The sequence below is a fragment of the Heloderma suspectum genome, chromosome 1, assembly GCF_057233095.1.
Source record: "Heloderma suspectum isolate Gila_16-S chromosome 1, 16-S_ref, whole genome shotgun sequence".
In the NCBI taxonomy this organism is placed as follows: Eukaryota; Metazoa; Chordata; class Lepidosauria; order Squamata; family Helodermatidae; genus Heloderma; species Heloderma suspectum.
Window position 1 is genome coordinate 301,333,056 of NC_139458.1, and position 24,056 is coordinate 301,357,111.

The 24,056-nt window shown below is 42.0% G+C and overlaps 1 protein-coding gene across 7 annotated transcripts in view; it reads right to left on the reverse strand.

Annotated features, from left to right (window-relative positions):
- PHIP (PHIP subunit of CUL4-Ring ligase complex) overlaps positions 1–24,056 on the reverse strand; it is a 121,922-nt gene that overhangs the window by 73,668 nt on the left and 24,198 nt on the right. For all 7 annotated transcript variants that reach the window (XR_014786602.1, XM_084826952.1, XM_084826951.1 and 4 more), the window contains exons 8-14: positions 15,511–15,732; positions 14,807–14,907; positions 10,606–10,676; positions 8,788–8,888; positions 8,657–8,697; positions 2,719–2,817; positions 835–988 (exon numbers count right to left, since the gene is read on the reverse strand). Coding sequence is in view for 6 of the 7 variants with exons in the window: in XM_084826952.1 (XP_084683078.1) it covers positions 835–988; positions 2,719–2,817; positions 8,657–8,697; positions 8,788–8,888; positions 10,606–10,676; positions 14,807–14,907; positions 15,511–15,732 (789 nt within the window). In the remaining variant the exon portion in view is untranslated. The remainder of the gene's footprint in view (positions 1–834; positions 989–2,718; positions 2,818–8,656; positions 8,698–8,787; positions 8,889–10,605; positions 10,677–14,806; positions 14,908–15,510; positions 15,733–24,056) is intronic.

Here is a 24,056-nt window from a genome sequence, read left to right on the forward strand (position 1 = left end):
TGTTCTAATTCTGTTTTTATTTTATTGTACATTACTTTGAGGACCCTGGCAGGCAGAAAGGCAACATATAAATACTTTAAAATAATAAATTATTAGCATCAGGAACCAAAGAAGGGATAAAGCACTATGAGAGAAAACACTCAGATATTCTTGCTGTATCAGTCTCAAGTGCCAAGCAGATAAGATACTGTTTGGTTAAACAAGTCCTTTCTTTGGATGTAAGACTTGCAACAGTAAAATCAAATAGTAAAGTCCCAGCTATGCACACAGGATGTGTGCGAATAGGGAGAACTTTCTTTAGAGCCTCAATTAGATCTCCAATCTGCAAGATACATCCAAAGATAATACTGCTATATGATAAGCTATATGATGTTATGACTGTATCAATTTTTTATTATGAGTTTTATTATCATATGACACCTTGGGAGGGCTTCTGCACTGAAAGGTGGCCAAGAAATATTTTAAATAAATAAATAAATACGTAATATATTTTAATTGTATGTAGCTCCTTGTTCTGCTACATACAAGTCTATAAAATGTGCAGAGTATGTGTGTGTTCATGTAAAAAACAAAAATAAGCCTAATTTTTTACTAGAAGATACTGTAATTCTTAATATTTTCGGGGGGGGGGGGGGACACGACCCAATACATCTTCTACTGTGAAGAATCTATCTTCAATATGTTTAACTATTTAGAGCTAAATTCCATATTAGGTACATAATTTTAAAAAAACCTTGTTTTTGTAACTGAAGGTCATGGGTACTACAGGAAGTCATACCAATGATTTCTACCAGTAATACTATGGAAAAAGGATTGTTACTACATTTTCCTTACCATAAGGACATGAATAAGTTGGCCAGTGAAAGAGTTCCAAACTTTCAAAGTCATGTTATTAACTGCAGTAATAACAGAGTTGTCATGACGGTCCCAAGCCACCATAGTAACTTTCAGTTTTGTTATTTTGTCTTCTACTCCTTGTAAGGCTTGACTATAATTAATGAACACAAATCAGAAGATAAGGCCATTATTCAGCAGATACAAGTAAGCTTCAAAAGTATTTAAATCCTTAAGATTATTTTAACAGATTTGGTCAACAGGCAGAGTGATGGAAGTTATGGGGGTGAGATTCCTTAGTAGGAAAAACCCACCACTTCCCAAGTTCTGCTGGCACATGCTGGCCAAGGCAAAAGGTGGCAGTGGAACAGCTTGTTCCTTTGTGCCTCCCTCTATCTGTCCCCAATGTGTCCCTTTTCAGCTCCTACTGCTGGGAGCACTGATGTGAAGGTTTCTGGCACTACAATGTTCCGGAGATGGACTTCTCCACTCTGCCCAGGGATCTTACTCTCCAGCCGTGGAGAGGAAGGTCCACAATATCGTATGGACCCTGGGACACCCTCATAAGGTTGCAACCTGTAAAAGTTGTCAGAAAACATTTCTTACAGGATTAGATAACAGAAGGAAAGAGACTATCAATATATTCTAAAAATATATTCTGTATTTTTATTATCAAAATATAAATGACCAAAGGTTAAAGCATTTTTACAAGGAATATATATGGCTGAATTTGTATTCAAATTATATGAGTAATATCCAACAAACTCACCCAATGATGTTCCATTTTCATCTTTTATACTAAGTTTGTTTAAGCAGTAGCACATCCGTTTATACCATTCCAGCATGGGTGGGGACCTTACTGATTTCCAAGCAGAAGCAATACACATCATAGCTGAGGATTCCATATCCTCTGCTCACAACCACCTTCAAACAGCCTTTCCAGGGTTTTACAGAATCTTATTCCCAGTCATTTCCTTTATTTTCCCCAAAGATCTATCTCCAGAATATCTTAATAGCTGGACACCCCCAGAATATAAAGTCTTTGTGTTATATAATGAATATAAAGTCTCGCTCTGCATGTGGCATTTTAAACAAAAAATTCTAAATCAAGTAGAATCTCCTCCCACTTCTCAATATTAGTAAGAGCATGGTGAAGGGGAGAAAAGGTCTTTGAGTAAGCCCACACTAGACAAAGGAGCAGGGCCCCCACTACCTCAGTGGAGGTATTTTCTCCTAGCAGAAGTTCCAAGATCCTCTGGAAATCTTGCTTCCTAGAAGTGTATGAGATGAGTCAAGTCACCCATCTCTACAGAATGCCATCTTACTATGACTAAAGCAGTTTAATTCTAGCAACTTTTGTATGCTCTTCATTTCTGTACCATTTCTTAATAATTTACTTCATTCCCAAAAAGACAGTACATTTTTACCATGGGTAAGAGACTAGGTGTGGACCACAGAACTACATAATCTGTTTCACACAGAAGAAGAGAGGTAGTACACAATACCACATTCCACACCCCTTAACCATGGTTAAGAGTCATTAGAGTAATTTAAAGAGAAACAGCCTGAGCAGCTGCTTAGTAACAACATTAAAAGTTGGTAACTGGTCCAGTATATAGGAAGCTGACTTATACCAAGCCAGACTATTTCCCATCTAGCCCAATATTGTCTACCATGACTAGCAGTAGCTCTCCAGCAGAGGTTTTTTCCATCACCTGGTATACAATCATTCTAATTAGAGATACCAGATAATGAACAGGAGACTGTCTTTATGCAAGCACTGGCTCTGCCACTGACCTATACTCCTTCCCCAAAAAATTACACTTAAATACCAATGAGGGGAATATTTTAAAGTATATATCAGCAAACATAAAAATGGCTTACCCTGCAGGCCGAGTAGCCATATCCAACAAAATGCTCTTCCATTCCCTTCTCTTGAACATCCAAATGCGTGCTGTCCCATCACGACTTCCACTGACAAACCTAATGGGGGGGGGGCGGGGGCGCAGAGATACCTTTCATAAGCAAAGGGTTTTACTGTAAAGTTAACAGCAATACTTCAGCAATAATCTATTAATGGTTTCTTAACTACAGACCAACAGTTTTAGATGGAATCTACAGGATGCCCTCAAAGAGCTGTGTAAAGAGAATAGGTATAATTAACCACCATCTCAAGTCCAAAGACAAAGCTTCCACTTATAATCTGACATATACTGCACATTTTAGTTAATTTCATTTTATTCAACTTCTCTATTCATGCACTAGTATTAAGAACCTATTCAAAAAATTGTACGAAAACCCAGCTGACCTAGCTGACCAGCCACAGTATTTTATAGAGTAAGTTTGCAAGGCATGACAACTCACCCTGTGAAGTAAGCTACGCAGTGGGGGTTATCATCAGAACAACCCACAGTGAGCCCGACAGGCAATCAGGCTTACTGTGGGAAGGTCTGCCCCTCAGTCCTCCAGCCAGCTCCAGCATGTATCCCAGGACACTTCACAACAGAACCCATCTTATCTGCAGCCAAGTCCCCCACCCTACTTTGATCATGACCCCAATCGCATTTGGAGCTTTTTAAAAACAAAATTGTGCCCCGACATTTGCGCACAATGGGCCGACTTTTTTTTCCCATCCCTGGGAATGTGCACAAATGTCTTTGTAATTTATTGGGGGGTGACAGTTTTTCGCAATTGCAGTTTTCAAACTATATACAGCCTTGCCTTGTCTATTGCCTTGTATGTTTCAGCAATCAAGTGGAATGAAGTCTACTAGAAAAGATACAAGATAGCTAACAAGTTGGGACTGCATATATGCTAGTTTGACAAAGCTCCCTTTGACAGCAGACAAGTAAGGGAGGAGAAGGGACCAAATTGGGCCCTTAGCATAGTTATCCTTAAGTTTTAAAGTGTGGGATTTACCCTTGGGAGTCCCTCCTTCCATTCAGCCCCTCCCAAGTCTCCCCCAAGTGGTTTTAAGGGTGATCTACACTCCACCCCATTTCGGAATTCCCGTTTTGCTGCAAATTGGAGCTTCAAAAATGGGGTGGATCCTAGATCACCCTTAAAACCACTTGGGGGAGACTCAGGGAGGGGTGGAATGGAAGGGGGGACCCCCAAGGGTAAGTACCACACTTCAAACCCTGGGGATCAGTTTGCTAAGGGTATGATCTGATCCCCTTTCCTCAATTTGACAGCTGTCAGTGTGTGCAAATTACCTGCTGACAACTTAGGGAAATGGGGCTGTATTGCACCCTTAGCACAGTTATCATCAAGATCTGAAGTGTGGAACTTAGCCTTTCATTCCACCCCTCTCGGAGTCTCCCAGAAGTGGTTTTAAGGGTGTCTAGGGTCTACCCCATTTTCAGAGCTCCCATTTGCAGAAAAAAGGGAGCTCCGAAAATGGGGTGGACCCTAGATCACCCTTAAAACCACCTGGGGAACACAAGCCACCCTGCAGGAATCAGTCCAGGTTCACAGGGCACTATACGGAAAATGGTCCAGGTTCGCACATGTCAACCCACTGTGGCTTGTCACCTACGATGGGTTGTTGTGTCATGCGAACCCAGACATAGTGTCCTGAAAAATGCAGCTTTCTTTAGCAAACTTTGTGCTTTGTCCCAGATTGTAAATGAAGGAACCAGAGTACAAATGAAGGGAACTAGAATACAAGCACAAAGACACTAGGAGAATAGGTTGCTGGCTAAAGCTGCTGGAAGAAAGGAAGCAAGTAGAGGCAGATAATATGATGGGTCAAGCTGTATAAACTCAGGCTGTAGAAAGCCAGAGCTATGCAATAGAGCTAAGAAAGTCACATGAAGAACAGAATAAAGGTTTTATTTAGTTAAGAAGGGGTAATTTCTGAAAATGGCAGGGTCCTTTAGCTAGAGAGAGAATTTGGTATTTAGTAGCACATGACAGTATCCACAAGGTTTTCATACAATACTTTATGTGTAGCAGGTCTGCCTTTGCAACTGGGCTGCATCTAGTTTGAACACAGCAATGGTATCAGTAATAGGGATATCTTGCCAGTTCTGAACAACTTCACTGACTTCCAATTCGTTTCTGAGTGCAATTCAAAATATTGACACTATCAAAGTTATTGACACTACATGGCTTTAGGACCTGGGTACCTGAAGGACTACCTGTTCCTATATGAATCCTATATAAGTCTCTAACAGAGGCTCTGCTCAGGATGGATCCGATTTTGGATATGAGACAATAAAAGACAAAGCTTTCTTAGTTGTGGCACACTGGTTGGGGAACACCCTCTCATGCTCAATTTCCAGAGGGATAGTTGCGTTAGTCTGTTACAGCAAAAACAACCTTATGGCAAAATGCCCCTAGTATGGAGCGTTTCTGCCAACAACTAGAAACACATGTTTGCGTGAGTGTTTTCCTGATCACTAGCACTGCCATCACCCCATTATTTTAATGCAGTATTTATTTAACTGATTGATTTTGTTGGGCATTATCCAACGCTGCCATTCCATTTATGCCACTGATGTAGTCAGACCTAGCATAAGCGACCTTTAGTGCAATGCAATGGCGTATGCAAGTATGATGGGTTTCCCAGAAACCTGTTGTGCCAGCATACAATATTGGCATTGTGCTAGAGGTCGCTTACGCTAGTGCTACATCAATGGCATAAGTGAAGCAGCAGTGCTGGATACTGCCCATTGTATTTTATCATGATTTTACTCTGTGAACCACTTTGGGATTTCTTTTTTAAATGAAGAGTGGCACCAAAATTTTCTGAAATAAATAATTTATTATGGCATAAGCTTTCGTAGTCACAGCACTTCATCATGCATCTGACGGGCTGTGTCCACCAAAGTTTATGCCATAATAAATCTGCTAGTCTTTAAGGTGCCACAAGACTTTTTGTCATCTCCCCTGTTCATTTGCTCACTGTCTTCCTTAATGGCTTTCAGACACTAATTAAAAACACTGCCATTTATTCAAGCTTTTAATAGAATCTTATGACCTTTTAAGTGTTTCTTGCTGGGTTTAATGTATTTTAAGTTTGCAGTTTCTGGTCTGTTTTTATAATATTTTGCTGCTACTTTTACTGTATTGTTTTTACTGCTGTTTTGTTTTTATTGTTGCTTAATTATTGGTTTTATTTATTTAGGTTATTGTTAATGTGAATTTGTATGAATTTTAACATTTTAATTTAGTACTTGAGGTAAGCCACCTCAAGTACTAAGCAGGATACATACATTTTAAATTTTAAAAAAATCACACACAGATATTAAATTACATGTATTAAACTATGTATGTATGTTTACCAATACATACAAATGAAGCGCAACACGAGTCAACAGTGTACTTGAAAAAGTTCCACAAATACATTACAATACATATGCAGTTCCTATAGGGAGATTAATATCCATTAAGAATAAAAAACATAATAAAGCAGCTATCAGCAGTGTGGACTAGCAAAAACTTATTTATTTAAAACGTTTGTATCCCGCCCTATATTATTAAGATCTCAGGGTAGCGTACAGATAAAATCAATTTAAATAGTATAAAACAATAAATAATTTAAACAGCTAAAAGCATATCAAACCATTAAACAAGCTAATACCAATTAGAAAATCTAAAACAATACAACAGTTAAAACAGTGTGCAACTTTAGGGAATTAAATTAGCCTTCAAGGGCTTTCATGAAAAGCCATGTTTTAACTTGGTGCCAAAACAAAACCAACATCTGTACCAATCGGGCCTCCAAGGGGAGGGCATTCCACAACCAAGGTACACCAGCAGAGAAGGCTTACTTGCTAGACTACTCATAATCTGAAATTGCCACTCCTTTCTGACTCAGAATTTATCTTAAGAATACACAAGCTCCGTTCGCACATAACTGTAGGAAATCATGAGTTAATTAACCCAAGATTTGCCACAGCATGTGCCGCCGCCATTTTGAATATGCAACCTCTGATTGGAGGTTGTTCCCTGATGGTTGAACCTGGACACTATGGAAGTGTTCAGATGATCATGTCAGTAAAAGAAGCCACCGTGGTTCTCCCCCATGTGCACAGCCATCATTTGCATAATTCCCCACAATGCAGAATAGGTTGGTATGTTGTCCGAACCCGGAATGTGGCACAGAGGAATTCATAGCTACCTTACAACCCTTGTTGCAAGTCATGGGTTATAGAATCATAGAATAGTAGGGTTTGAAGGGGCCTACAAGGCCATCAAGTCCAACCTTTGTATAGGGTGGATACAAAGCCAGCCCTGCCATGCCACATGCCGGGTTGGGATGACATGCCAACCCACGCTACATTGCAGGGCAAATGATGGTCGCACATGCAGTACGAACAGGGGGAGAAGTCACAATGGCTCCTTTTACCAATATGGTCGATATGGTCATCTCAACCCAGCCTATGGGTTAATCATAGGTTAAACAATCCACATTTAACCTAACAACTATTTGTAGGTTAACTGTGGGTTGTTTAACCCATGTTTAACTAAGGTAACTTAGGGCACAATCCTGTGGTCCTTGAGAAGCATTCCAGGGACCATAGGATATTTTGGATTCTCTCCCCTCCAATGCTATGACCTTGGGGGGCGAAATCCAATTATCAGGTCCCTCCCCCTGCCCTGTCACAGCCACCAGGGAAAGAACTGCAGAAACTGCTTTCTGAGCTTGCAACAGCAGCCTTGGTCAACCTCATAGAGGTTGAAAAAGTGACAGGGAAGGAGGGGGAGATTAGAGGCCAGGATCTGCAGAATCCTATGGCCTCTCCATCTCCAGTTCCCACCAGTAAGTAAGCTAGACAGGCTGAGACCTGTCTTAACTTTTAATTGGAGGAGGAAAGGGGGGTGAATTCACCTCCATCCCTTCTCCTATTGTTTTGGCAGCAGCCCGGCAGGGCATAGGATTTTCAAAAGCCTCTCAACCTCACAAAGTTTTCAGGCTAAACTATTTTCTTTAATAAGCCAAAATAAAATACTGATCATATCCACATAATATAGCTGAGGCTGAAATCCTATGAGCACTTACTTGGGAGGAAGCTCCACTGAACACAATGAGACTTACTTCTGAGGAAACATGCAAAGAATTGCACTGCACAACACACAATCAGAAAAACTCCTCCAAGCATACTCCTGTAGCACTTTAATTTGGTAAAAGTATGTTGAGTATCTATTTTGCTGAAACTCGCCATTAAAAAATACTGATAATTAAACTAAGCATTAGTGAGGACATCACAATAGCCTGGGTTGCATGTAACCACAACCCAGAGTAGGGGTTGTCGTTACATGCAAACCCTGTACTATGGCTTAGCTATAGGTTGTTAACTACGAACAACCCAGGAATAGAACCCATTGTTTGTTGACGGGTTGTGAACTCTGGTTTGTTTACGATAAATAACCCATAGTTAAACCATAGTGCAGGATTCGCATGTAATGACGACCCACAATTCAACAACAACCCACACTCGAGTCATGTTCTGGGTTGCCGTTAAGTGCGAACCAGTTCAATGGGGTGTTCATACGTAACAACAACCCACTGGTTTAAAAGCCAATGAGTTGTCAGGTATGTGCGAACGTGCTACCTGCAATGCGCCGACCTCTTCCTCTTTACTCCATAACTCATAATTAGCTCAGCAACCCATGATTGGCTCTTGTTGAGTGTGATAACCAAACCCAGACCCCAGAACCCCAGAAAAGTGGAAGAGGCAGGCACACTACACAGGGCACACCCACTCCCTCCCGTTGTGCATGACAACCCATCAGTTTTTAAACCAGGTCAATATGTCTTTCATAAACACAGTGTGGGAAAAACTGAAGCTATATAAAATGGTTAATTGCTTACCTATTACTAGTGTTAGAAAACTGAATGCTGTCCACTTTGTCCTGTGTAAACAAGAAAAACATTAACAACATGACTACAAAATGTTAATGCATTTCAATCAAATAGCTAAGCAATTTTGAGGAGGTATTTACAGTATGAAACTCCAACTCTGATATCTTCTCTGGCTGACCTGATCCAAAGAAATAAACCCTAATGATGTGATCTGTACTCCCAGTGGCCAGAAACATTCCACCTAAAGAAAAGCAAGAATAAAGAAAACGTCATCACAGTTCTATTGTGCTTAGCAATTTGATAATCTTATACCTAACTTTCCAACATCTGCTCCAATGTACTGCTTGTGACAGACATACCGTGGACCTTTTGGCAGCTTTTGATACCATTGACCATCTAGGGCGTCTGTCTGACATGAGATTGGAAAGCACTGTTATATGGTGGCTCCAGTCTTTCTTGGAGGGATAATCTCACAAGGTGGTGCTGGGGGATTCCTGTTTGACACCGTGGCCATTGGCCTGTCATGTCCCTCAGAGTTCAATCTTGTCCCTCTATGCTATTTAACATATACATGAAACCACTGGAAAGATTGTCTGGAATTTTGGGGGTTGATGCCACCAGTATGCTGATGACACCCAATTTTATATTTCCTTTCCATCTAAATCCAAGGAAGCTGTTCTGGTTCTAAATTGGTGCCTGATGCTGGTAATGGACTAGATGAGGGCAAACAAACTGAAGCTTAATCCAAGTGATACAAAGATGCTCCTGGTCAGTCAAAAGGCAGATCAGGGAACAGGGATTCAACCTGTTCTGGATGGAGTTACACTTCCAAACTGTGAGCCTGCGTCTTCAGGGGGTGCACACGTGCATTTGGCCCTGAACCTGGATGCCCAGGTCTCAGCAGTGGCCAAGAGTGTGTTTGCCAGCTGCACCTGTTCCTAGAGACGTCTGATCTGGCCACGATCACACATGCCTTAGTTACATCCCGTTTGGACTACTGTAATGCATGCTACGTGGGGCTTCTTTGAAAATGGTTCAGAAATTTCACCTGGCCCAGAATGCTGCAGCTAGGCTGTTGACCATGGCAGGTTATAGGGAGCACGCGACATCCTTGTTACAGAAGCTTCACTGCTCACAGGTCTGTTTCCAGCCAGAATTCAAAGTGCTGGCTATGACCTATAAAGCCCTATATAGATACCTGAAAGACCTCCTTCTCCCATATGTGCCTGCCTGGTCCTTAAGATCTTCTGGAGAAGCCCTTCTTTCAAGACTGCCACCATAAGAGGCATGTCAGTGGTGACATGAGAGAGGGCCTTTTTGGTGGCCACTCCCAGGCTGTGGAACTCGCTGCCAAGGGATACTAGGTTCACTCCCTCTCTGCTATCCTTCCGACAGCAGGCAAAGACCACTTTATTCAAGAAGGCCTTTGGCCTGTAAGTCTGTATGTGGGTTGGCTGCTGTTCTTATTCTGTAATTGTTATGTTTTTATTGTATTTTAATGTTTTATTGTTTTAATCTTTTTTTTTAATGTAAGCTGCTTTGACTGCCATTTTTTGATAGAAAGGTAAGGTATAAATCAAATAAATAAATAAATAAATAAATGGATGGATGGATGGATGGATGGAAGGAAGGAATCCAGGTAATTTCTAGAGACCATTTTTAGATGTCACAATGTAATTCAGCATATTTTAGCAATTAAGCTTCCATCAGCAACAGATACAAGTATGCATCAGTTAATAACGCTGGTACTTAATATGAAATCACATATATTTTATTGTGCTCTACTTACAAGACACTCTTGAACAAATCCAGTATATACAATTCAGTTGCCTATAACTTCCACTCAGAATGGTGCTGTACACAAATTGTGTTTAACATCTTTCAGTTATGAATACCACTTTGTATTATTCAAAAATGCCACTAATATTGGGGTGTGGGTGGGGAAAGAGACACTTTACCGGCACTAAAAGAAGAGCAGATCATTTGGACTCCAGGTCTTGGACGTTCTGTAAACTTTGTTGGCCTCGGACTGTAAGATTTAAACAACACAACACATCGTTAAAAGCATGAAAGCAATTTGGCAACTGAATTAGTCAATAGCTCAAAAATAAAAGGATTAAACTAACTTTGATGGAACACACTTGTCTAGCAAACAGTTTATTGTACTCTTAGGCCAAAAGGTACTTAAAAAAAAGATTAGAGTAGGATTCTCTACTCATTGCGGTAGCCAGCCATAATACAACTTTCTACGTTATTCATACAGCAAAGCCCAAAATATTCCATTAAAAAAGCTAAATGTTCTAAATGTAAGTGGAAGACAATTCTGCTCATGCTTGTGGGACGTGGGGAAGCATATCCCCAATTTGTCCTGACCGACTGGACTGACTTTCTCAGAAAAGACTGCAACTGGCAAAATCTCCATAGACAAATGGAATGCCATAACGTTGTTCGGAAACTGATGGTAGGGTTGTTTTTTCCCTGCAGTACTGCACAGATCCCATTTCTTGCAAAAACCTATTGCTTGATATAAATCACAGCCTCATACCACACTGTGTATTAGAATCCCAGATTTCATTAAGCAATCATTTTCTCTTTTACAATGGTGAAGTTGCTGTTTTCCATGGATGAACCTAGCTACAAGCCCCATGCTTCCCTAAAAAGTAGAAAAAACATATTTAACTATATTCTCTGGATCATCTTGAGGGATTCAAATTTAGAAAATTGAAGCACATTCCACTATAATAGAATAGCAAAACACAACCTTGTTCAAGAACGCTGATTTTATAACCATTGAAGTGGACAAGGTGCTTTCATCTGTAAGGCCGACCACCCGCTTACTTGATCCTTGCCCATCTTGGCTCATTATGGGCTGCAGAGAGAGACTGGGTGAGGGGATCAGGGCGGTGGTGAACGCCTCCCTTGAGGAGGGAGTGATGCCAGCAGCCCTCAAGGAGGCAGTGATAAGACCGCTCTTAAAGAAGCCCTCCTTGGATCCCCAAGTTCTGAACAACTTTCGCCCAGTCTCAAATCTGCCATTTTTGGGCAAGGTGATTGAGCGGGTGGTGGCGATGCAGTTGAAGGCACACTTGGAAGAAACTGATTATCTAGACCCATTTCAGTCGGGCTTCGGGCCTGGGCATGGGACAGAAACGGCCTTGGTCGCCTTGGTGGATGATATGAGGAGGGCTCTGGATTTGGGTGAATGCTCCTTCCTTGTTCTCTTCGACCTCTCCGCAGCTTTTGATACTGTTGACCACGGTATCCTCCTGGACCACCTGGAGGGTTGGGCACTGGAGACACCGTATTGCGGTGGTTCCGGTCCTTCCTCTCCGGCAGGTACCAGAGGGTAGCACAGGGAGAGGAGGTTTCAGACCCGTGGCCACTCACTTGTGGGGTGCCACAGGGTTCCATCCTCTCCCTGATGCTATTTAACATCTATGTGAAGCTGCTGGGGGCTATCATCAGGAGGTTTGGGGTGCGGTGTCATCAATATGCGGATGACACGCAGCTCTACCTCTCATTCAAATCTTCACCAAGGTTGGCCGTAGAATCCCTGTCCAAATGTCTGGAGACAGTGAGAGGCTGGATGGGGAGGAATAAGCTGAAGCTGAACCCTGACAAGACCGAGGTACTTTTGGTGGGAGACAAGAGGAGGCTGGGGGATGTTGACCTGGTGTTGAATGGGGTACGGTTACCCTTGAAAGACCAGGTCCGCAGCCTGGGGGTCATTTTGGACTCCCAGCTGTCCATGGAGACTCAGGTGTCAGCTGTGCCAGATAGCGCTGTATCAACTCCATCTGATACGACAGCTGCACCCCTTCCTTCCTGACCATCTACTCCCATCAGTAGTACATGCCCTGGTCTCCTCTCGTTTAGACTACTGTAATGCGTTCTATGTGGGGTTCGGAAGCTGCAGCTGGTACAGAACGCGGCGGCTCGCCTGATTAAAGGCAGCCGCCAGCGAGATCACATCACTCCAGTGCTGAAGGAGTTGCACTGGTTACCAGTTGTTTTCCGGGCCAAATTCAAGGTGTTGGTTTTGACCTTTAAACCCCTATATGGTGCCGGCTCAGCCTATCTTAAGGAGCGCCTCCAGCAACACCAGACAGGCCGCTTAACAAGATCAGCCTCGGACGGCCTTCTCTCTGTCCCATCAGCCAAGACAGCTAGACTGGTGGGAATGAGGGAGAGGGCCTTTTCTGTGGTGGCCCCCACTCTATGGAACTCCTTCCCTAGGGAACTCTGCCATGCCCCCTCTTTAATGAGCATGCTTCCACCATGCATTAAAAACATGGTTGTTCAGGCAGGCATTTGGGGTGGGTTAGGGTATTTTAGAAAACGTTTTTATTGTAGAATTTTATTGTTTTAAACTGTTTTATTATATGCTGTATATCGCCCAGAGTGGCTGGGTGACCAGCCAGATGGGCGATTAATAAATTTAATAAATAAATAAATTTCTAGCTTCCTTTATGGTGATGTGAACAGTAGCTCACAGAAACAAAATAAAAGTCAAGTTGCATTAGAAGGCACTTCTGTGTATTGGATTTTGTCAGTATTTTAGAAAGCTGTACCTTTTTATTTCTTTTTGAATGAACTTCAATGCCATTTCATTCGATTTGCCAAGAAACACTTGCAGCACCAAAGGTACATTGGTGCAGTAAATATGTAAAATGTGGAAGGAAGTCACACGTCCCTAAACAATGGGCACATGCCATGGAGTTGCAGCCACATTGTGGACGCCTGGCATGTGTATCCCCTGTGCATCTCTGAGCATTTGGGGGCATAGAAAACAAATCCCAACCTTTCCTATGCTCTAATATATATGAAAATGAGAATCAGGGTATATTAATTTAATTCAGTAGTTTAAAACACAGATTTAAATCAAGTTATCTATTTCATAATTAAGTGCATTTCCTGAACAAGAACGCATACTAATGTATTGTTAAAAACATTACAAAGTATTGGCTTGTATTTAAACAGAGCATTTATACTGTCTACAAGCATAATCTAAAAGCCATGACTATGCTGCCCACATGCCTTTTGTACTAAAAAATTATATTTACTTAAAGCAGGGATAGGCCCTCCAGATGTTTTGGACTACAAATCCTACTAGCCTCGGCCAGAATGGTCAATGATTATGGGAGTTATAGCCCAAAATATCTTAAGAGCATCAGGTTGCCTGCCCTGCCTTGGAGACCAGAGAAGGGAGGTGAAATTGTGAAGTTAACTGATTTCCATTTGGTACTGTGTGTTAGCAGGTAAGGACACCTAGCAAGATCACTTACGTAAAGATAAGGTCTCTGTCTGAAACTTGTCTAACCCTTAAACAACCCCTGCCACCTAGGTTTACATGGCACAACAAACCATGGCAAGATGGGCATCCATGGGTGCCATGGATAAATGGCACCCACGGGCACCCAACATGACGCAAGAGCCCCTGCAGATAAATTAAGCCACAGTGGGTTGTCATGACATGTGAACCAGATCAATGAATTAAAGCCTGCTTTTCTGGATAAAAAACATCTGGGGAAAATATCTGACTTCTGAGGTCAAGAATTATAAATACAACACAGTAGGCCATGGACTGAATTGTATTCAAACTGGTGCCCACCTGTCGCCTGACACAACAGGCCCCATGGGTAAATTCAGCCACAGTGGGCTGTCATGACATGTGAATGGGCCCAATGTGCTTGACAGAGAGTTGTTAAAGGTTCTATGTGTAATCTTAACATACATTTTAAACTTGGGGGGCGGGGGGGGGAGATACTGTAACTGAAATCAGCAAAATAGAAAACAGAATGCATCTAAATGCTTTAGGATCATTTCAAAAACAGTAATGGGATAAAGCCATTTGAACCTTTCTAGCATTACAAATTCAAAGACAGTGCCTAAGGCTGAAATCTTATACTGACCTATCTGGCGTAAGCCCCACTGAACTCAATGGGACTTACTTACGAATAGGCATGCATATAATTTTGCGGTAAGTTTTGCTGCATCTTCTGCTACCTATTTTCTAGTATCCACAAGTCAATGTGAATTAGAAGCCAACAATAGCAAAAACAAAACAGCAGCAACTAGCTTCCAAAAACCACCCACAAATCCACTGCAATGTTTCTAAATTCCATAGTGTGAGCTTAAGACTATGAGACAAAAACTAACTTTATTTTAAGGGTGCCAGCATCCCACAACCAAAAACATATTGTGCCATCTGCCCCAGTTGAAGATAGGTATCGCTTTGAGCCGCTGCACAGTGGAGAAAACTGCAAAACAAATAAAGTTATTTATATATATACATATATATGTATTTTATTTTTAGCAAACAGTGGAAACAAGTGATCCAAATGATTCAGTATAAACTGAAATTTCTATCATAATTACCACTTCTATAAAAAGTTAATCAGTCACATGCAAAACTGTCAGAAAGCTCACATTCTCTCTCTCTCTCTCTCTCTCTCTCTCTCTCTCACACACACACACACACACACACACACACACTCCCTCCCCCTTTCTCTCATATACAGTCACAAGTACGTCTTCCCTGGTCTTCCCTGCTGTTTTCCCCGTTCATAATGTTTAAAACCTTTATGACCTTAAACAGGAAAATACTAAATAATCACTCAAGAAATAATTCATAAATGCATTTGTCTAGGCGAAGGCATCTGACTGATCAGTTTGAGGCCTTGCCTTGTTTCAGTTAAGTATCATAGATATCAACAGCATTGCAAGTGAGAAGAGAATATGAATCATTCAGTTTATGAAATGTTGTCTTCCAGTTTTCAAAATGTTTACTCAATCCATTTTTTATAGCCTTCTGCAATAAAATTACCTTTCTAATCATGCTATAGAAGGAAGTAATCTATTACCTGTAGTGATGTTATGGATGCACTGTGGCCTTGCAAAACAGCCAAAGGAGCACATGTTCGGAGACACCACACTCTGATCATCTTGTCACAGCTCCCTGCAGCAATCATGGTATTCTCATAATTAACAGCCATGTCTGATATTTCTGCTGCATGTCCTCTTAAAGTGGCAAGCAACCTTCCATCATCTGTTGCCCAGATTTTCACAAGACAATCATCAGAACCCTAAAAACAGATTAATAACCAGCACTGCCCAATTAAAATCCACAGCACTTAGCTAGCTTATAAGGCTCTCATACTTGGATCCAAGGAGCCTCTGGTGCAAGCAAGATCGTCTCCAAGTTTTAGCAAATCACACCCTGACACTCACACACAACTTCAGCCCCCACACTGTATTGCACTCCTTTCTCCAGTTTTTCAGAGGGTGCAAGGAAATACATTAGGAAAGGTCCTCTGCATGAGCAGAACTCTGCCTACAGTTCTTTGGATCCAAGCAATCATGTTAAAAATGGCTAAAGGTTATCGTTTGCTTATTGGACATGTATAGACACATGAAACCAAATGGAAATTTCCAGCTAGTTTGATATAATTTGAGTTAATACTACCTGAACAAAAACTGTAGGTGGCTTGCAAGAATAGAAACATTAATATAATTCAACTATACTAAAGTATGTGCGTGCGTGCGTGAGACAGAGACAGACAGACAGACAGTAACACAATGACATGATGGCAAAGCTACAGCCTTATTTATTAAATTTATGTACCACTCTTCATAAGAAATCTCCATTTAAAGAAAGAACATTTATCGAATTCCAACCACTGCACTGATGCCAGCATTTCTGCCCAAGAAAGCTTTGGAAATTATTTACTGCATCATGTTAAGACAGTGATTTGTTATTACTAGTATATACAGCAGCCTTCTCCAACATTGTGCCCTCCAGATCTTTGGGACTTCAACTCCCATCAGCCCTAGCCAGTCTAGCTAATGATCAGGAATCTTGGGAGTTGTAGTCCAAAACATCTTGAGGTGACCAGACTGGGGAAGGCTGATTTACAGGTTCTCAAAATAGGAGTGCTGGGACAGGTAATTTTAAAGTAGCATGACAAAGAATAAAAAAACAAAATCCTTTCAGTCAGATTGTCTACTTTCAATCACCACTTCAACTGGAATCTAAATATTGTAATATTAAACCCAATAGCAGAATCTTTTAATATGCAAATATATGAAAATTTAATGACACCCATACTAAATTGGAGCAGGCTTCATCCTTTCCAGTAAAATTTACAATAACGCAACTTACAGCCCTCTCCTCTGTTCACCGGTGAGGAAAAAGCAAGCAGGAAGCACCTCCAGCAGCCACCACAATCACAACTTATCTTGACCACCAGAAGCAAAGGGCCCAAGTCCACTTAGCCTCTCCCCAAACTCAGGATGACCTTCAAAGTTTGGGTGGGAGATAAACTAGGCCCAAGACATGCATAATCACATTTGTATTTTTAGAACATATTATTTATAAATTGCCTATAAAAACACTGCAATCACAATAGCCCTGTTCAGGCGTTAGGCCAGGGCAGGGTCTACCAATGCATGAGTAGAGATACAGGGACACACACCCTGGCCCATCCCCCTTCGTTCCATTGTATGTTGCCCCCACCCCCTCAGTTCCAATCTTGCAGCACTGAGCGGCAAGGTCTGATTCACATTTGTTTGACTCTCCACAAACGCGAGTAGAATTAGTTCACATATTAGAGAGCAGAATCCAACATCCCTTGTTGCAGAGGTTGAGCTACCTTGGCTGATGTTTGGTGTGTTTTTTTAAAGCAGAGTGCAAAGCCCTACCTACAAACCACAGTATCCACACTAACCAGACTCTGTACATTCCCATCAGTCTAAACCAAGCACAATAATGGATTAGACCAGGGGGGAAGGCAAGCAGGGAAAACCTAGCATGGGCAGACAATGAAGAAAGGAAAATACAGTGACTGGGTTCACACAACGTGATAAGCCACAGTGGGCTGTGAGCCTTGTTTGTGTCAGTGTGATGACTGAACTTAGCACGGACGATTCAGCATGGTTTATTAACCATGCACAAGCCATCGTGTGCACTTGCGAAGGACAGAAAAATACACTGAACAATGAACCCATTTTCTCTTTAAGTACACTCATACTCCTGCAGTAATTACACCCGCTTGCCCCAATAGCTTTGTCCTGTTCAGCTTTCGCTTTCAGAGTTTGGGGTCAAGGGAAGCATGGAAATGCGGGAGGAAACTGACAAGAAAACGTCTCAGTTCAAGATGTAATTCACTGAGAGGATGAAATTGATTAGTGGGATTTCAACATTAATTGATCTGTATGGCTGAAGAAAGCAAATATTGGACAGCTGAATTTGCACAATTGCACACTTGTAAAAGGCTGAAAATAAAAATAAAAAACCCATGAAACCATTTGTGCACTTTCAAAGCAGTGGAAAAAAATTAAAGATTGTGAAAGGAAAAATTGCGCTGAAAAGGCGTAGCAACTGGATCAGGGCAGACAGCCAGAACATTTTCCATCCGTAGGGACAAGGATACCAGAGCAGTTGTGCCACAATGGCCCAGTTGGGATACGTGCTGGGCCTGGGCCTGAGGACTAAGAGGGAAACAAGCCACAGAGCACCCAACTGTCTGTCAGGAATAGTGAACAACCAACCCATGATGGCTTAGTCTCAGCGTGCCTTATCGTGACATGTGAACAGCCCCAATGACTGGGTTTGCACAGCACAATAAGCCACAGTGGGTTGTGAGGCATGTTTTGTTTCAGAGTGGCTTGTTGTGTTGTTCAAACCTGGCAGGATAGCTTCAGCATGGTTTCTTAACCACGCACAAGCCACCCTGAGACGCCATAGCTTATTGTTGGGTTGGTAAGGGTGGCTTATTTTCAGGATGGCTTGTTGCAACAATCAAACCAAAAGAATGGCTTCAAAAGGGCTATGGAAATGTCTGGCAAGAGCAGGAAAACCCTGACCATACCTCATGATCTTGCTTACCAAACCCTGCCTGACAACAGTACGTGCTACTGTCTCCTCCCTCCTTCCACATCAGTGCCCTCCATCCCCTCCTCTTCCAGTTTGGAGCTTCATTTGACAGTGACCAGCTTTTTCCCCATGTGAGCCAAGACTTTCCTCTTCCTAGCGGTGTGTATGTCTGATTCATGTACCTCTGGGTAAGCGGGAAAAAAGTCTCAAAGCGGGAGGGGGGGAATACGGCACAAAAATAGGAGGGGGAAAGCTTAAAAATCTCCCCTTCCCAAACTGCCATGGTCCCCAATTGGGGCAGCAGAAAAGTTTTCCTTTGGCGAAGGCAAAACACACACAGCACACGAAGTGTACCAATAGTAAAAAGGTTGCTGACGTAGGAGGGTTCCTGGGATATGTGCCAGAAGTAGGTGGGAGGACCAAGGGGAAAATAGATACTAGGGTAAGGTGAAAATGGAGGGCTACTGCCATGAATGGGGGATATTCAAGCTGCTCCTTTTAATCCACCCCAGGACCATAACGTAGTCTAAGTAGTCCCCCTCAACAAGTACTACAGAACTCAACCAGGTTTCAGACTGAACTCAGCTCGCCAATGCACTGGATCCAAAGCCATAGCTGCTGGAAACATAAACGGCAGTTACACAGGTGGAGCAAAGCATTGCATTCTATTGCCTCTTCCTCTTTTCCCCCGTCTATTCTTTTTTTCCTCCCCATTTTCTTTTTTCTTTTTCTTTTTTGCATACTTATAACCCTGCATATATAATTTGAGTGTGTATCTACATATTTTGATTAAATATAGGCTATATGTTTTTATCCCTCTTCATGGATCACTGCCTTGTTGTGGCGAAGGGGCTTGCATAACTCAGTGAAGCCATAAGCTATGCCGCGCAGGGCCACCTAAGACAGACAGATCATGGCGGAGAGTTCTGACAAAATGTGGTCCACTGGAGAAGGAAATGGCAACCCACTCCAGTATTCTTGCCAAGAAAACCCCATGCAACGTATCACAAGGCTAAAAGATATGACGCCGGAAGATGAGACCCTCAGGTCGGAAGGTGTCCAATATACTACTGGGGAAGAGCAGAGGGAATTTCCAAGTAGCACCAGAAAGAGTGAAGCGGCTGGGCCAAAGCCGAAAGGACACTCAGCTGTGGATGTGTCTGGTGGTGAAAAGAAAGTCCGATGCTGTAAAGAACAATATTGTTTAGGAACCTGGAATGTCAGATCAATGAATCAAGGTAAGCTGGAGGTGGTCAAACATGAGATGGCAAGATTGAACATCGACATCTTGGGAAACAGCCAACTAAAATGGACAAGCATGGGCGAATTTAATTCAGGTGACCATCATATCTACTACTGTGGGCAAGAATCCCTTAGAAGAAATGGAGTAGCACTCATAGTCAATAAAAGGGTGGGAAAAGCAGTACTGGGGTACAATCTCAAAAACGACAGAATGATCTCAGTACGAATCCAAGGCAAACCATTCAACATCGCAGTAATTCAAGCCTATGCCCCAACCACTGAGGCTGAAGAAGCGGTGGTTGATCGGTTCTATGAAGACCTACAACTCCTTCTAGAACTAACACCAAAAAAAGATGTCCTTTTCATCATAGGGGATTGGAATGCTAAAGTAGGAAGTCAAGAAATAACCGCGGTAACAGGCAAGCATGGCCTTGGTGTACAAAATGAAGCAGGACAAAGGCGAATATAGTTTTGCCAAGAGAACACACTGATCATAGCAAACACTCTTTTCCAACAGCACAGGAGGCAACTCTACACATGGACATCACCAGATGGTCAATATTGAAATCAGATTCATTATGTCCTTTGCAGCCAATGATGCAGAAGCTTTATACAGTCAGTAAAAACAAGACCTGGAGCTGACTGTGGCTCAGATCATGAGCTGCTTCTTGCAAAATTTCGGCTTAAATTGAAGAATATAGGGAAAACCACTAAACATTCAGGTATGACCTAAATCATATCCCTTATGAATATACAGTGGAGGTGAGGAATAGACTTCAGGGATTAGACCTGATAGACAGAGTGCCTGAGGAACTATGGACGGAGGTCCGCAACACTGTTCAGGAGGCAGCAACGAAATCCATCCCAAAGAAAAAGAAATGCAAGAAAGCCAAGTGGCTGTCTGACGCGGTTTTACAAGTAGCTGAGGAAAGAAGGGAAGCGAAAAGCAAGGGAGAAAGGGGAAGATATATCCAACTGAACGCAGAGTTCCAGAGAATAGCAAGGAGAGACAAGAAGGCCTTCTTAAATGAACAATGCAAAGAAATCGAGGAAAACAACAGAATGGGAAAGACTAGAGATCTCTTCAAGAAAATTGGAGATCTCAAGGGAACGTTTTGTGCAAAGACGGGCATGATAAAGGACAAAGAAGGCAGGGACCTAACAGAAGCAGATGAGATTAAGGAGAGGTGGAAAGAATACACAGAAGAACCATACAGGAAAGATCTTAATGTCCCCAATAGCCACGATAGCGCGGTCACTGAACTTGAGCCGGACATCCTTGAGAGTGAAGTCAAGTGGGCCTTAGGAAGCATTAGTAACAACAAAGCTAGCGGAGATGACAGTATTCCAGCTGAGCTATTTAAGATCCTAAAAGATGATGCTGTTAAAGTGCTGCACTCAATATGCCAACACATTTGGAACACTCAGCAGTGGCCGCAAGACTGGAAAAGGTCAGTTTACATTCCAATTCCAAAGAACAGCAATGCCAAAGAGTGTTCAAACTACCGTACAATTGCGCTCATTTCACATGCCAGCAAGGTTATGCTCAATGTCCTACAAGCTAGGCTTCAGCAGTATGTGAACCGAGAACTACCGGAAGTACAAGCGGGGTTTCGAAGAGGCAGAGGAACTAGAGATCAAATCGCCAACTTTCGCTGGATCATGGAGAAAGCAAGAGAATTCCAGAAAAACGTCTGTTTCTGCTTCACTGACTACGCTAAAGCCTTTGATTGTGTGGATCACAACAAACTGTGGCAAATTCTTAAACAGATGGGAGTACCAGACCTCCTTACCTGTCTCCGGACAAACCTGTACGAGGGTCAAGAAGCAACAGTAAGAACCAGAAATGGAACAACCGATTAGTTCAAAATTGGAGTACAACAAGGCTGCATATTGTTGCCCTGCTTATTTAACTTATATGCAGAGTACATCATGAGAAACGCCGGGTTGGATGAATCACAGGTCGGGATTAAGATTGCTGGGAGAATTATCAACAACCTCAGATACGCAGACGATACCACCCTAATGGCAGAAAGTGAAGAGGATCTAAAGAGCCTCTTGTTGAGGGTGAAAGAGGAGAGTGCAAAAGCTGGTTTGAAACTCAACATTAAAAAAACGAAGATTATGGCATCTGGCCCCATCACTTCCTGGCATATAGAAGGGGAAGAAATGGAAGCAGTGACAGATTTTACTTTCTTGGGCTCCAAGAGCACCGCAGATGGTGACTGTAGCCATGAAATTAAAAGACGCTTGCTCCTGGGGAGGAAAGCTATGGCAAACCTAGACAGCATAGTAAGAAGCAGAGACATCACCTTGCCAGCAAAGGTCCGTATAATCAAAGCTATGGTTTTCCCAGTAGTAATGTATGGCTGTGAGAGCTGGACTATAAGGAAGGCTGAGCATCAAAGAATTGATGCTTTCGAACTGTGTTGCATGAGAAGACTCTTACGGGTCCCCTGGACTGCAAGGAGGTCAAATCAGTCCATCCTAAAGGAAATCAACCCTGACTGTTCATTGGAAGGACAGATAGTGAGCTGAAACTCAAATATTTTGGCCACCTAATGCGAAGAGAAAACTCACTGGAAAAGACCCTGATGCTGGGAAAGATTGAAGGCAAAAGGAGAAGGGGACGGCAGTGGAAGAGATGGCTAGATAGCATCACTGATGCAATGAATATGAACTTGAGCACACTCCGGGAGAGAGCGGAGGACAGGAAGGCCTGGCGTGCTATGGTCCATGGGGTCACAAAGGGTCGGACACGACTGAACAACAACATATATACACCCAGATAAAATATTACCTAAATACTCATTTGTTTTTATTCTTTATTATTTTTCTCTTGCTAGTCAAGTCTGCTTGTTTGTAATCTTGCTTTGTGTATGCATTCAATATGTGGGAGTGGCCTAGCTGAGTACTGCAGTTGCACGTCGGTCCAAACAGAAGGCAAAAGCTTTTATTTTTTGTTACTTTTTTGTTATGTTTGGGGGATTTGAGGCACTTTTTCTTTCTGGAATGAGACAAAAGGGTTGGACACAAAAACTGCTGGGAGTTGTAGGACGTTTTTCTGTCTAAACATGCATAGGATTGCGCCCTTAGTTATTCTTTGCAAATCTAGAAAGATGTGTTTGGCAGAGAGGCAAATAATTTGCTTTTGCTTTTTTAATGCTTCTCATGACTTCATGGAATGTCAAGGGGCTGCAAAACGTAAATAAACAGAAAAGAGTTCTTTCTAAGTTAAAAGAGCTTAACACTGATATTGCTTTTTTACAAGGAAATCACTTGATGGCTGTAGATGGACACATGTTGCGAAAGGACTGGGTCAGTGAGGTTTATGTTACAGATACTTCAACACAGTGTAAAGGGGTTGTGATTTTAATTCATAAGTGACTTCCTATTTTAGTTCAATGGGTGATTCTTGACACTGAGGGGCATTTTTTGATCCTCGCTGGGAGGTACATAGATAAATTAATTGCTGTGATCAATGTATATGGGCCTAATATTGATTCTCCAGTTATGTTTCAGGATTGTTTTGCTAAATTGGTTGGTATCACTTATGATGATTTGATTGTGGGTGGGGACTTTGATGAGGTCTTAGATCTTTGTTGGATAGGAGTATACCTTCTCCTAATTCCCAAATAGCTGTGAGACTGGTGCTCCAGGCTAACATGTTGAAAAATATTGTTTAACTGATGCTTGGAGAAATTTACAACCTGCTGACAGAGAATATACTTTTATTTCACCGGTTCACCATAATTGCTTAAGATAAGATTATTTTTTGGTTTCTACATCTTTGGTATGTCAAATAAAAGACTGCAAGATTGACACATTGGTAGTGTCAGATCATGCACCAGTATATTTGGAACTGCAATTTTCTGAATCCCCTAGGGCCCCCTGTCTTTGGCACCTTAATGTGTCTCTTCTTAACGATGAGAAGTTTAAAACTCAGATCTTAGCTGAAATGACAGAGTATTTTAACACCAATGAGGGTACAGTGGGTTCATGCACCATCGAGTGGGAGGCCGGTAAAGCTTTTATAAGGGGTCAAATTATTGCCTATGCTTCTTACCAATTTTTTTAAAAAAAACTCAACAGATGTTTTTAAACAAGAAGTTGAAATCTCTTATAACCCAGTTTGCCATTTCCCCTACCATACAACTTTATCAAGAGCTGCAGAACGCTAAGCATGAGTTGAATAATATTCTCTCACAGCAGGCAGAATTTGCTCTGACTTGTTTACAACAGGTATATTGGGAAAATGGTGAATGCCCGAGTAAGATCCTTGTACATAGTCTT